Source organism: Podarcis cretensis, assembly GCF_951804945.1.
Source record: "Podarcis cretensis genome assembly, chromosome: 1".
Taxonomy (NCBI): Eukaryota; Metazoa; Chordata; class Lepidosauria; order Squamata; family Lacertidae; genus Podarcis; species Podarcis cretensis.
The window spans coordinates 117,504,346-117,519,744 of NC_137170.1; the positions used below are offsets into that span (position 1 = coordinate 117,504,346).

Sequence of the window (15,399 nt, forward strand, 5' to 3'; positions counted from 1 at the left end):
AAAAACAATAAACCAGCTGGCGCACAAGCGCACCTTCTCGTCTCTGTGTATTATAATCCCCGCGTATTTGTGGTTGCAAGCCTCCGGCCCCCCCATCTTGCGATTCAGATCCCCTCCTGCAAGAGGAAAGGATGCGACTGCATTCCTAAGCTCCAGCAAGTCCATTAAAGCTAGCGTGACAGATTGATTTTAATGAGTTAAAAGGACAATGGCCGCAAGCCCACGTTCATTTACTTGGAAGTAAAGGCCATTGAACTCACTGGGACTTCCTTCCGAGTAAACAGGATCGGGCGGCGCGAGGGGATTCCCTCCTTATGGAACGCTGTATCCTTCGTTAGCGATTCCCATAATGACGTATGTGCGGGTTGCAAGGGAACACGGCAGTACAGTACTGTACTATTGCAAGATAAAAACACCTCCTGTCAATCCCAAGCCGCGAATCTTATAGACCCCACCTCCACGCCCGCTGTTTCATCGGCTTTTACATATGTATACTTGAAATTATGGTTAGAATTACTGCCTTACTTAGAAGTGCATTGCTATTAAAAATAAGCAGGCTCCACTTCTCCAGTCTTGCCTTAGAAGATGAGTGTACGCTCAAGGCTGTTATGTTTCAGAAACCGAAGCATGCTCTTTAAAAATCTGTATCGACGCTTTACTCCAAATAAATATTTTAAGGAAAAGGAGCCGTAGTTTGTTTTTATTATTTTTTTATGAGGAACATATGCACAGAAGTCACATTCTCGAACAATAGGACACGTGGTCACTAATACACAAGCGCACGCGAGAAACATCCCCCCCCCCCAATCTCCCGCATAGTCCCATGACAATCGATAGCTGACCGGCGGCACCTCTCCCAGAGTTTGCATTTCTTAATGGCAGACCTCGAATGCGTTGAGATTTCCTGTCTGGAGCCATTAACCCAATAACACCGTGGCGCAACTATCCCTCGCGCTACGGTTGCTCATGCGTTGGGGGGGGGGAATTTGCACCTCGCAGATTCGGGCATCATCTGCTTGCTTCGGCCACTGCACCCCCCCCTCCAATAAACCCCTTCATTCATCCGCTGCTCCGAAGAAGCTCGACCGTCGACGTGATCGCCTCTGGAAAGAGAAGATGCTCTGGTTACGGGCTGCCTCTCCCGGCCGCCGCCGCCTCCTCCTCCTCCTCCGCTCACGCGTCCTCCCTCCCCGCCCCGCCTTCTTAGTGGTCGGCCGGCTGGGTTACGCAGGAGCCGCCGCCAGCAGGAGCAGCAGTTAGCACAGAGCTTTGACGCGCATCTCCTGAGAAGCAGCAGCAGCAGCCCGTTGCAAGAGGACGCGAGAACCCCGCGGGAGCCACCTGGACGGGAGACAAGGGCAAGGACGACGACGGGGCGCCGCGGAACAACGGGAGGGGTGAAGGAGAAAGGCGAGGAGCCCGGGGGTAGGAAGGGCACAGAAAGCCGGGCTCGGAGGCGGATGGATCCGTTTGCTCGCTCGCTCCAAGAGAGGGCGGGAAAGCCCGGGCACCTTCGGCTCCCCCACGTGCCCAACGGCTTGTAACCCGCCCTGGGTTTCTTCTCCGCGCGCGCCAGTCGCTAGCAAGCAGCAAGGGCGGCGGCGGCTGGCTGCCGCTTATCTTCCGCTTTTCAGCATGAAGTAAGGAGGACGGCAAAGTTTGGCGCGCAGTGGCGGCGGTGCGCCTTCGAGGTGACGAGGCCGCCATGTCGGCCCCCGCCGGCTTGGACTTCGCGGCGGTGGAAAGTTTCCTGGACAGGCACCCGGAGCTGGTGGAGAAGTGGCTGAAGAGGAGGAGCTCCCTCCTCGCCCAAGCGGCTCCCGAGGCGGAGGAGCGGCCGGGCCACAGCAGCAACGGCGCCCCGACGGCGCGGGGCGGCCCCGGCTCCCCTTTGGCGATGGGCGGCGGCCCCGTGGCCCCTCCGGAGACGGCGGCCGGCGGCCTGCAGCGCCGAGCGTCGCAGAAGGAGCTTCGGCGCAGTTTCGCGCGCTCCAAGGCCATCCACGTGAACCTGACTTACGACGAGCACGTCCACGCGCGGGCGCAGGAGCCGCTGAGCAGCGCGCGGAGAAGGGCCCTGCTGAGGAAAGCCAGCTCGCTGCCGCCCACGACGGCGCACATCCTGAGCGCGCTGCTGGAGTCCCGGGTGAACCTCCCGCAATACCCGCCCACCGCCCTGGACTACAAGCGCCACCTCAAGGAGCACAACGAGCGGCAGTTCTTCCTGGAGCTGGTCAAGGACATCTCCAACGACCTGGACCTGGGCGCCCTCAGCTACAAGATCCTCATCTTCGTGTGCCTCATGGTGGACGCCGACCGGGGCTCGCTCTTCCTGGTCGAAGGCGGCGCCGCCGCCGGCAAGAAGAGCCTCGTCTCCAAGGTCTTCGACGTGCACGCCGGCACCCCGCTGCTGCCTTGCTACGGCACCGAGAACTCCAACGAGGTGCAGGTGCCCTGGGGCAAAGGGATCATCGGCTACGTGGCCGAGCACGGAGAGACCGTCAACATCCCCGACGCCTACCAGGTAGGGAAGGGGCTCGGGGCGCGCGCTTCGGGGGGCCTCCCGGTTCTGCTGCTCGCCTTTCTGCACCCGAGGCGGCTTATGCTACAGCAGCCGTGCAAAGGCGAGCTCTCGCTGTCGTAGTAGGGAAACGGGAACAAATGCACCAGTGCACAGCATCAAGCTGTAAATCTGATTGGGGAAACACTCGGGTATATTGTGCACACGCACACGCGGAACCAACCTGATAAATGCTAGTTTCAGCAGCATGGGAAGAGGACCATTCAAGACCTTTGCGTGCTCTCCAAAGCCAGGGCAGAGGTGGGGAACCCAAATATTGTTAGGGAGCATCAGTAATCATCTGTGATGGTGGTCTGTTGGGGGTAGGAGGAGCCCAGCATCATGGGGGGGGGCAGGTAGGGGTTCCTCACCTCTGGCTTAGAGGATTCATATGGGGGGTCATGTGTAAGTTCCTTTTAAAAATACCACAAGTATTCAGCTGTGCATTGCAGTTACTGTACTTGTTTAAGCTCACTGTTGGTGTACTGAGTGGTCTCTGGAATGGACTTCAAGCAAGTGTGGGCTTGGCTTCTCTCCACACATTTATTAGGTGGCAAGGGGTCAGGTGGGGTGAATTGTAAGGTTTTTAGTGGTTAGCATGGCCGTCAATGCCATGGATGGCACATTGTTCCTTCTCCACTCATTAACTCTTTCTTGTGCTTCAGTATTTAATATTCTCTCTGTGTAGTACAGTTATCTGTAAAATCAAAGGTCACTGGGTGGCCTTGAGAAAGTCCCTTGTCCTCATTTGCCTTGCTTAATTTGGCAGAGGAGCTGGGAGACTTGAGAGTTCAATCCTAGACATGCCTGCTCAGAAGTAAGTCTCACTGAGTTCCATGAGGTTTACTTCCAGAGACGTGGTGGTTATAGGTTGCATCCTAAAATACGTCTCTAATGTTCTCAGAGGAAGGACAGGACACAGTTGTAGCAGCAGGTAAACACACCATTCGTTGCCTGAGCTGGCAAAATACTTTTTAATTCCAGAATCTTATTTGAACCAAATTCTTAGTGTGCCCCTCATCAAATTCTTAGGAAGCACCATCAGGTTCTTAGATGGATGAGTACCTGAGATTTGTCCTCTACTTTGTCTAGGTCACAATTTTGTATGCCGTGATTCTTTCACACAAATCGACTTTGTGGTGGTGTAGATCAAGCCATAGTTTGGTTTTGTTATAAATAATTCAGGTTAGCATGAATTCACCCAGGCTGAAAAAAAGCACTCAGCTACATGTATTCTATGACTCTTCTCTTATTGGACTTTTGATCCATGTTAGGGTCATTTCTTAAGTTTTATACTGAAGCTCATACCTGAAAGTATACAGGGTGTATACATGGGAGCATGTCAATTAAAACTTATACATGTCCCTTCAAAATACACATGTGCAACTCACACAGTATGTATATATTTTGCACTTGGTTGTCTTAATACTGTGTATGGAACATAAAAAAGTAGCTCTTTAGTGATTGACACTTGGGAGCCTGGTGATAATAGTTATTTCAGATTAATTAATTGGAGTAAAAGTGTGATCTTGTGTATGTGGCCATAATTGGTGTTGCCATAATTCTTTATTTTAAACACACTTTAAGAGTGTGATATAAAGTGGTTACTGTTTAGAATGGCTCATTCAACATACTGGGACTTGAGTTGCAGTTTGTAGTGTGCTCTGGACATATCTTAGGTAAAATGGACAAATCTCACAACAGTTCAATAAATAACCCCTAGGCCAGTAGCCATTGCCATGTTTTTGTGGTAGTGAGATCCATAAATGAATTATATGTTGTGCAAAGGATTTTATACATCAGCCATATTCCCCTTTTGTCGTCTTTCTCCGTGCCTAAACAAAAAAAACATCTGCTTGCTTTGTCTTTTCCTCATAGGAAATAGCTCCCACCCCTCAATAATTTTGACTGCCTTTTCTATCCTATCTTGAGATGGAGGCAACCAGAGGTTTGTATTATCTTCCATCATAGATTTATAAAGGTGTAACAAGCACTAGCTGTTTCATTCTCAACAGCTTGCCTAATAATTCCCAGCGTGGAATTTTCCTTTTTCTCTGAGTTTGTTTTCACTCAGCTATCTTTGCACCATGACTCCCCCCAAAGTATAGATTTTCGTTAGCCTCCTTAAGTTTGGAACCTTTAGCATATATTTTTTTCACAATTGCGTATTTCCAATCTCCCCCTTCTCCCACTATTTACAGATCCTTTTAAGCTCTCCACAGTCTACTTGAGCTCTCACCACCATTCTGAACAATTTGACCCAGAAATTTTATGTCCTCTCTGCCTCCAGATCATTGATAAATAAAAAACCGAGTCTCAGTAGAGATCCTTTGGGAATTCTATACTTTCCCCACTGCAATTTGAGAGCTTTCCGTTTAGTCCTGTGCTCTGCTGCTTGCTGTTTAGAAGTTACTAATCCATAAAATGACCTGTTCTCGGAAGGCATGAATTCTAAGTTTGCTTACTTCTTGTAAGCAATTCTTTAACTTTCTCTAGCAAATAGTTTAAGTGAATCATAAGGTAAAATCTTCAATCCTCATACAATGTGCCTTATTTTAGATACAAATCTATAAGGATAGTTGCAGAGGTGCTTTTTTAAATGAAGGAACTCCATGTCATGGAGTATTGTCACCTCTTTTTTCTGCCCATGGCAGCTATTTTGTGTTGGCATCCATGTCCCTGCATCTCTTTTTTTTTAACGAAAAAAAAAAGCACAGGATAGTTGCAATTTATTTGGTACCTTGTTACCCTGTGAAATCACTGATATGGTGTAAGTTATCGCTGCTAGATAAAATGAATTGATTTGGGGGAAGTGATATAAAAGTAAACTCTTTTGTTTATTGAGTTTTAGACATGTTCATTGTAAAAAATCTGGGGGGGGGGGGACACACCCTCCCCTGCAAGACATTTCATTTGGACACAGAGAGAACAGATGGCCTGTGAAATACTCAGGACTAAGAACTGGGGCAAGATGCAATATTCATTAAATCTGTTCACTATCGTATTCATTCTTTGCAAGTACAGCCCTTAGGTATTGGCGCATCTTCTAGTGTAGCTGGGTCACTGGTACGGAGTCTGGGCCAGACGATTGAAGAAGATTTCCTTCTTCTATTTCCAGAACTAAAGCAAGACTCATCTCTCACAAAGGATTCATCAGACTTAAAAGCAGGGGTGAAAAAACATTTTCAGACTGAGGGTTCAGGTGTATTGAAAAGCTGGGGGGGGGTTAATATCCCAATAGGGGAAGGGGCCAGACATACACAATCACAGAGACCCTTGACACAATGCCCACTTCTCTTGCTTTCTCAACAGCCACCGATTCCATCCAGCCAACATTCTGAAATTTTGTTTTCTTCACTCTCCTGCATACAAAGTGCATCAGATTTCTGTTGATATTTTTCTGGGTTGTTGGCTTCCAATAGCTCTCCTTACTGTTGTCATGAGTCCCGTGGAGATGTCCCAGAGGCGATGGTCTGATCCAGTGGAGAAATGGGAGGTGGCTGGACAGTTGGAGCTGCACATCCCTGGGGAGGCTCCTAGTGGGATGGGGGAAGGTGAAATTGGGACCCCTAAGAAGTTTCTAAGCCCAAGGAGGGGGCCAACAGTCTAGAACAGCCTTTTCTAACCGTGGGTCCCCAGATGTTCCTGAACTACAACTCCCATAATCCGTGCTGGCCATGATGGCTACAAATGATGGGAGTTGTAGTCCCATCTGCTCACTGATAGGAGGAGGCAGCACTGGAGGCAAATCCACAACAGGAGGTATCTGGCTAGGAGTGTCTGCATCCTTTCCCTCCATCCAGCTCTCCACTCTCTAGACCAGCCTTTCTCAGCCTTGAGTCCCCAGATGTTGTTGATTTGCCTCCAGTGCCGCCGCCTCCTATCAGTGAGGAGTCCCCACCCCCAAAGTGACCAATAGTAAATTGGCTGCTGACTTGGTGCCAACACTGCCCATGTCTCTCAGAAGCACAGGAATGAAGTTTGCACAAACAAACGTCACAGTCCCAGCCCTCTTGATAGAGTGCCCACTTGTGAGCCCCAGTCCTGGGATACAAAGAGGAGTCTTGGACAAGTCGTAAAAACAGTAATGCTTAATTTCTAAAGTCAAACAAGCTTGAGGCCCCAAAGTTGCCTTCTTTGTAATGGTAACTTCTTGTTGTTCAGGGCTGAATCCTGCCACTTGTGGAAACAACCAGGTTCCTGGCAGTAGCAGCCATTCCTTTGTTTCTATAGCATCATATCCCCTCTTGCTCTGTGGGCTGCTTTAACCCTCTTTACCTCACCCACTGCCCTTTTATGCAGGGACGAGCACAATACAGTGGTACCTTGGGTTAAGAACTTAATTCGTTTCAGAGGTCCGTTCTTAACCTGAAGCGTGCTTTCACTAATGGGGCCTCCTGCTGCCGCTGCACCACTGGCACGTGATTTCCGTTCTTATCCTGGGGCAAAATTCTTAACCTGGAGCAACCACTTTCTGGTAGCAGAGTTTGTAACCCGAAGTGTCTGTAACCCGAGGTACCACTGTAGTAGATTTATCAGGGGTCAGCAAACTTTTTCAGCAGGGGGCCGGTCCACTGTACCTTAGACCTTGTGGGGGGGCGGACTATATTTTTTGGGGGGAAATGAACGAATTCCTTTGCCCCACAAATAAAACAGGTGCATTTTAAATAAAAGCACACTTTCTGCTCATGTAAAAACTCCAGGCAGGCCCCACAAATAACCCAGAGATGCATTTTAAATAAAAGGACACATTCTATTCATGTAAAAACACGCTGATTCCCGAATCGTCCGCGGGCCAGATTTGGAAGGCGATTGGGCCAGATACGGCCCCCGGGCCTTAGTTTGCCTACCCATGAATTTAGATGTTTCTCTTTTTGAGACGTGCTCTTTTGATGACACAGGTGTAGTGAATCCCACAGAATGCAGGGGATCAGAGGCCCTTTGCTTTGACAACCTGAATGCTCTTTCAAATACCTTTGTATCCTGTTATTTCAGATAAATGCCTTTCCTAGGCAAGCTATTCCAGTTTTTCCAGTCCTGTTCTTCATTATTTGTCTCTGAAATCCTTGTAGAAAAAGCAGTTAGTCTTGAACACACAGTAATACCCCCCTGTGCGGTAAACACACGCTTCAAACAGTGTTGCACATGCTACTTCACTTGAGGGCCAGTTATTGATTTTCAGCCCAGCATTACAATTTCCCTTTCTCCATTCTTCTTACATCCTTGACGGCATCTGCCTGCCACATTGATGGATAACATTAAGCTCAAGGCTCTGTGAAGCGCATGGTGCACCAGCATAATGCCGCACAAGGCATAATAAGTAAGGAGAAGGATGATTGATTATTTAATTTCTATACCGCTTAATATATTTTTAAAAATCTCTAAATGTTGCACAGAAAACTGAAGCAACAACAGACAACTTAAATAAAAATATTACAAACATGCGGTTACTTATTAATAAGTTACATTAATACAAAGTTTTATCTATCTATCTCAATACCAATTCATTTTCCTTCTAACAAACACCATCAGTCTCAGTTTTTCCACCTAGGATCCCACAAACTCTCTGCTCACCTGCAAAATTCTCACAAGAAGAGTTCCTGGAAAGAGCAGATGTCACCCTAGTTTCTCACTCTAGACTTGTTTTTTTATGGCAGGACCAAGGTGGATGGTACTTTCTCAGGCTGCCCACAGCTGTGTCCCATTCAGCCGCACTCTCTACACCTAGTTCCAGATACAACAGGTTTGTTGAGTTTCCCACAGGGTCCAAAGGATGGGGAAAGGACCTACAGCTCTCCACCCCCTGTCCTTTCCTCTTCCTCCAGCTGGTTTCTCTTGGGTGGCAAGAAAAAGCATGTGAAGATCCAGTGTTGAGAGCAGAAACTGCCACAGCAGAGCAAACTTTATTAACTGTATAAATTACGTTGTTTCTCCTCTCGGTTATCATTTACAACTTCTTTAAAGAAGCACAAGGTGGATGAAGAGTGGCGAACAAACAAGGTGTTTGTTTTTGATGGCATAACTCTGAATACTTACTCTGCAAGATCCTGGGTCCAATTTGCCAGGCACATTTTGTACCTGGCTATCGGTCATGTGCAACCAAGTGAAGATGCTGAGGTGCCATGATAGCAGCTGACGTCTCTACCATCTGGAGGTGCGTGCCTGGGGATCCTTGGCTCTTGACCGTTTTCACACACATTCCGTAGAATTCTACCAGTTATCTTTTATCTTCACAATCGGAATGACTTTCAAGGAACCAAAAAGTGGTATTGAAAAACATGACTTGAAGCATCTGGCCCCAAAAATAGCAGCTAGGCATTTCGTTTTGGTGACTTTAACCCTGTTTAAGGAGCCATTTGGCACCTAGCTTGTATATCTTAGTTTCTAACTCTGCCTGGGTCTGAGTTTCTCTTTATTTTGGTGAAATTGTTTCTATAAATTTTACTCCATTTATTTCCATTTATTATTTATTATGCTAATTTTAATGGACTATAGCCAGTGCTAGGCCTATTGAGAGTAGACCAATTGAAACTGTTAGACATGACTTACTTCAAGGTAAAGGTACCCCTGACAGTTAGGTCCAGTCACAGATGACTCTGGGGTTGCACACTCATCTCGCTATGTAGGCCGAGGGAGCCAGCGTTTGTTCGCAGACAGCTTCCAGGTCATGTGATCAGCATGACTAAGCCGCTTCTGGCGGACCAGAGCAGCGCATGGAAACGCTGTTTACCTTTCCGCCGGTGTGGTACCTATTTATCTACTTGCACTTGACGTGCTTTCGAACTACTAGGTGGGCAGGAGAATGACTTGCTTGAGGACATTTAATCCAATGGAACTTCTCTTGAGTAGAACCTAGTTGGATACAACCCCCACTCGTGACACACACAACGAAACCTGCCAACAGCAACCTACCAGTCACAAGAATACTGCAATACCCTTGGCTGTGTGAACCCAGCAAATGCTCCCTTCACTGGCGTGTATCACAAATCTCCTTTTTATCACAAAATACACAGCCTGCAAAAAGCAAACAAGCGGGATACAAAGGGGGTTTGCTCTTCCCTCTTGCTGTGTTCTTGTTATTTTTTGTATACGGTCACTGTTTAAAATACAATAGAAAACATGGTTGACAAATCTAAAAGTCTGGCAAAGCACCCAGCCAGTTTTGCAGCTTAGCTAGGCAGACGTGAATAAAGAATTCCTGGAGGAAAGATTTACTTCCTGGTAGGAGAATAATGCCTTTGTGAGAGGTATGAGTTTTCAGCCAAGGAGAAGTTGAAATAGAAGCCGCAAATGCTACCCTTTATGTTAAGAAGCAAGGCTGGGAACCTCCCCAATAGCTCATTTGGGGGTGGGTGGGAGGGAGAGGCACTGATACACAAAACTGCCAAAAGAGATTAAATCTCTGCCTGGTTTTCTGGGGAGGGAAGAGGAGTTGATGCAAAACCCATACTTTGCTTACCCAACTAGCAACAATATTTTGGCTCCTTTTTTAGAAGCCCCAATTGATTTGAAAGATGTATAATGAAGGTGTCGGCCGAACCTCCCCAGGGAGAGCATTCCACAAATAGGGAGTGAAATATACTCAGAGTCGCAAAGTGATTTCATGCTCTTTAGTCAGCTCATAGTGGTGAGGAGGAATGAATGATGGTCCCCTCAAAGTATCTGCTTTATATACATTATTTACACAATGGGCTGCACATGATTGGCTAATTCTGGAATTCTACTGTAAGCCAATCAGGTTGTGGATTCACTTATATCTGGAGCGTGATTGGGTGGTTCCTGCCAACCAATCATACTGCTGCATTGTTCTAGGACCAATCAGACTGCTGCATTCTGAATCCTATTGTTCTGGGACCAATCAGACTGTTGCAATTTGGATCCTATTGTTTTAGGACCAATCAGACTGCTGCAGTTTGGATCCTATTCAACTCAGTACATAACAGGGAGCAACTGCAGAAAAGGCCTGTTTCTGTGTTTCCACCTTCCAGGCCTCTTATGGAGGAGGCACATAATAGAAGGGCCTCAGATGATGATCTCATGGTCCGGGTTAGGTCCATCTGGAGAGAGGCGCTCCTTGAGGTATTGTGTTCCTGAGCCTTTTAAGGCTTTATAAGTCAAAAACAGCACTTTGAACTGGGCCCAGAAACTAATTGGCAGCCAGTGCTTTTGGGCCAGGATCGGTGCTCAAACCATCTTGCCCTGGTGAGCAACCTGACAGCTGAATTCTGCAGCAGCTGAAGTTTCCGAACCATCTTCACCAGTTTTTCTGTTTTCTGGAGCAGAAATGGCGTGATTCAGACAAATCAATAATTACTTCATTCGTGCCTCAAAACTTCATTTGTTTTTTGTTGTTGGCAAGGTCTTGAATTCTACTTCACTCCATGTGTAAAGTAAAATAAAAAAATAAAAAAATGTGTAAGTGATAATTAAAGGTTGGCTTTCTATTAGTTAAAAAGCAGGTTTTCAGTCAACCTCCAATTATATTATTGTCTCTAGCAGATGTGTGACAATTTCATATTATTTAAACAAGAGAAACTATTGCTTATATTACTTGTGTGTAAAGGATAAAAGGGCTGTGTGATACTGAGCAAATATAAGTGAGCAACAGATGTTCCCTATCGGATAATTGTAATTGTTCACAATATGCTACTTAAAAATTAATAGCAGTTGTGGGGATTTTTTTACAGTGCTTTTAATGGTGAACGTAGGTGACTGATCAGCCTTGAAGTGAAAATGTTTTTGTGAGTGTTCTTTTAGAACAACAAATGTGAGAGAAAGGGATATTTGGGCCTATTTACATTGCAGGAGAGAATAGTCACATTGAAACTAGAAATTCAGATTCTCAAGAAGGAGGGTGCTTCTTTTGTAGAGACATTGCTTTAAATAAGTAAATGCTAGTCATTTACTTTAAAAAAAAATGTCTTGGAACAGAGACATAATAAGGCAAAGTATTCGTATTTAATAGGACGCAGGTGGCGCTGTGGGTTAAAGCCTCAGCGCCTAGGGCTTGCCGATCGAAAGGTCGGCGGTTCGAATCCCTGCGGCGGGGTGCGCTCCCGCTGCTCGGTCCCAGCGCCTGCCAACCTAGCAGTTCGAAAGCACCTCCGGGTGCAAGTAGATAAATAGGGACCGCTTACCAGCGGGAAGGTAAACGGCGTTTCCGTGTGCGGCTCTGGCTCGCCAGAGCAGCGATGTCACGCTGGCCACGTGACCCGGAAGTGTCTCTGGACAGCGCTGGCCCCTGGCCTCTTAAGTGAGATGGGCGCACAACCCCAGAGTCTGTCAAGACTGGCCCGTACGGGCAGGGGTACCTTTACCTTTACCTTTTTATTTGTATTTAAGATTCAATTTTTCACAGAATATTGGGTGTATTTGTCGCTGTTCGCCCTCCCACCCCTGGCAGCCATCTGCTTTCCTTCCTTGGAACCTGGACTCATTGAAATCAATGAAAGGCTTTACTATTGATTCACTTTGAATTGGATTGTGTCCCTGGTGACATATGAGTGACTTGAAATTCCACTGATGTAAAGGCGTGTAGAAAACACTCAGTGCTTAGTCAAAGCAAGGTCCTGAACTGTGCCTATAACTGCAGAAAATCAATTATTTTGTGCCGCTATAGAGAACACTTGATTCTAGATCACCAAAGTGTTAATTTATAAAAAGACAGCAGACCTCGGAACTTCCTGGAAGCAACATATTTTGGCTCAGAACTAACCGTAGGCATACATAGCCCTGTAAAATAAGTTAGAACCCTACCTACCAATAATTTGGCAGAGAGAGGGGAAATCCAGCTCCCAGATAGTTGATGACATTACTGCATTTTATTTTACAGAGTTTCAGACACACAGTCTGAGCTGCTGGATTAGACTGGAAGACGGCACTTACAGCACAGTTTGCCTATACCAATTTGGGACATGTCTGTTCCTAGACTAGCACCATTAGCTGAACTTGGGCACATGTCTTAGAATAGTCGCTCACTATTTCCAGGCATTTGGCGCATATTGATAGTTACTAAGGACCAAACTACACATTTAGTATCAAAATGTTAGCAAAACTCCCTCACATAGTTTTTCTTCCTGGAGAAGTTCCTTTAGTGGGGTGTAATTGCTAGTGGAAAAGCAAAGGGGGAAGAAGTGCTTATGTGTGAGTGTGAGTGTGTGTGTGTGTGTGTGTGTGTGTGTGTGTGCGTGCGCACACCTACCTTTTCTTTCCAGATTGCATTGCCCTTATTTATTTTTTTTTAAAATATTTACAGTGGTACCTCAGGTTAAGAACTGAATTCGTTCTGGAGGTCCGTTCTTAACCTGAAACTGTTCTTAACCTGAGATACCACTTTAGCTAATGGGACCTCCCGCTGCTGCATGATTTCTGTTCTCATCCTGAAGCAAAGATCTTAACCCAAGGTACTATTTCTGGGTTAGCAGAGTCTGTAACCTGAAGAGTCTGTAACCCGAGTTACAACTGTATTTATTTTCATTACAGAATTAACACACACACACACACACACACACAAACATACACACACACACACACACACACACACAATGTCTATCATGGCTATGTGGTTAACAATACCATACAGAAGTATATTGGGATATAATACCCATTAACTAAATTGCACCCACTTAATTGATTTTCCGCTAATGGGACCTTGCAACATTTGCCTTTGAACGTGTCTGGCATGAAGTCCTATTTCAACAGCTCCCAGCATTCTGTACCCAACCCGCCCCCCCCCCCCTCCTTCCCAGGGCTGGCTAACGGTAGTCTAGCTTCAACTGGGTTAGATTTGGCCCTGAGGTCTGCTAGTTGCTGATGCTTACTAAAAGCGACAGCAATTTATCTAGTTTCAGAGTGAAACTGTATTATATATAATTAGTTTGGCTGCACATAGCCCAGGCAATGGATACGGCTCTGCTGCTTTTTATCACCATTCTGGCAGCTGTGCTCTGTGATAAGACTGGCCATTAAACATCAGTCACTTGAATAAACATCTCTTTTAAAGCCAGGTGAAAGACACACACGGTTGGACCTGATCGCTGCCTTTAATTTGCTGCTGCTGTTATAATTTTGTTTTTTTATTGAATTTATAACCTGTTTTTCACTAGTAGGTTCCAGGACGGGTTATAGCAATTTCAAATTCGTAAATTAAGAACAATTGAAACCATTTACAGTCACAGGAGTGTGGTGAATCCCCAAAACACACAGAGATGAGTGTTCAGCATAATAGCAAAGATGCAAGACACATATCTGTGGGAAAGAATGCCCTTTCTGAACTTCAGAGGGTGGCAGAACTACCAAGAGCCCCCCTCTCCCAATCTTAATACCTGAGGGAGTCTACAGAGAAGGAGGCAGTCTTTCAGATATTTGGGACCTAGGTCATTTAAATGGTATTGTGAGCACCTTGAATTGGACCTGGAAACAAACTGGCAGCCAATGTAGCTGTTTTTGAACAAGAGTTTAGAATACCGTGACAAAGCAAGGTTTTATAAGCAAACCCCAGCCTGTAATCTGGCTTCTGCATTTTGCTTCTGTGTTGTCTTCTCAAGGACATTGCAAAGAGCAAATCTGGAAGTTACTAGAGCATGGAGTACCAGGGCCAAGTTGTCCGTGTCTCAAAGTGGCCGCAACGAGTGAACCAGGCAGAACTTGTAATAGGCACTCCTTGCCACCAAGGCCACCTGGGCCTCAAGTGACCATGTTAGATCAGTATAGTGGCAGTCCAAGATGGTGTCAACAAGCTACAGGTGCAAGATCCCATTCCTCACATAACAATCCCTCTGCAAGCAGAAAACTAGCATATCAGAGAGCCAAGCGACCTTTCTTAATAATGGGCTCGTTTTGGACCTGAACCAAAATGGCTGCCCCAGTTTGCCACCACTGCCTAAAGGTGACAAATTAGCCTTCAGTTTTGTGTTATTTCTGGAAGGATGTTGGGGGTCTTGGTGCTTTGTCCATTGGGTGGGAGTGCTTACCAGAGCGACACTGGTGGCTTTTACCCACTCTTCATTTGTAAACTTTGGTGGGCTGCTGTTGTTGTTTTTTATCTTGGACATTTAATTACATTTCAAAGTGACCTGCCCGATTCACAGTTGTCTCAATCTGGAATGGGATCTTGACAAAGGGTGAAGTCAATGGGTGTTTCAATCCATGGTGGATTAAATTTTTAAAAAGATGTTGCCTGTGAGTTGAGTGGTTTCTGGGAGCTTCTGTTAATCTTCCTGCACCCCTTTCTACCTTTAAAGCTAAATCAGTGGTGTTTTGGAGTTCATACAACTATGACTTTTAATTTTAAACGCAGGAAAGTGTGAGGGTGGGGAGAGGAAAGGAAGAGCCCATCATCATTGCCGCTCACACAGGTAGTGGCTTAAAATTATTTATTTATTTATTTATAAGTGGGGGTAATGTTAAAATGGCAGCCCCTCCACCTCCAGCCCATAGTGGTGCAGGTTACTTAATTGTTTTGGGAGTCTACTGCCTCATTCTGCTGCATGTGAACCAGGGCAAAGTTTTTGCCTAGGGCTGGAGTGAAGTTGACAGTGTGCTGTCAAATTCCCGCTCCTAATTTGCCCTTTTAATTGGGTGCTCCTTGATTATGAGACCAACAGCATTAAAGGAAGTCATGGACAGACGGGAAATGTATTTTATTGTACAGGGTAATGATTCGTTATTAGCAAGCTAAGTAAGTACTGGGCTTCTTCCAGTATGAAAGAGCTGTTAAAAGCAGGTCCTGGGAGGCAAGGGCAGCGTACGAGAAAGATGTGAAGATGTATTTTATCCAGCAGCTCTTAATAAGCAGATAACAGCTGACAGCGCTGGATCAATTCCAGCACTGTCCAGTT

At 46.1% G+C, this 15,399-nt stretch overlaps 1 protein-coding gene across 6 annotated transcripts in view; it reads left to right on the top strand.

Moving 5' to 3' along the window:
- Positions 1-692: 692 nt before the first annotated feature.
- PDE11A (phosphodiesterase 11A) overlaps positions 693-15,399 on the top strand; it is a 162,854-nt gene continuing 148,147 nt past the window's right edge. For all 6 annotated transcript variants that reach the window (XR_013839322.1, XM_079977352.1, XM_079977349.1 and 3 more), the window contains exon 1: positions 693-2,524. Coding sequence is in view for 5 of the 6 variants with exons in the window: in XM_079977352.1 (XP_079833478.1) it covers positions 1,706-2,524 (819 nt within the window). In the remaining variant the exon portion in view is untranslated. The remainder of the gene's footprint in view (positions 2,525-15,399) is intronic.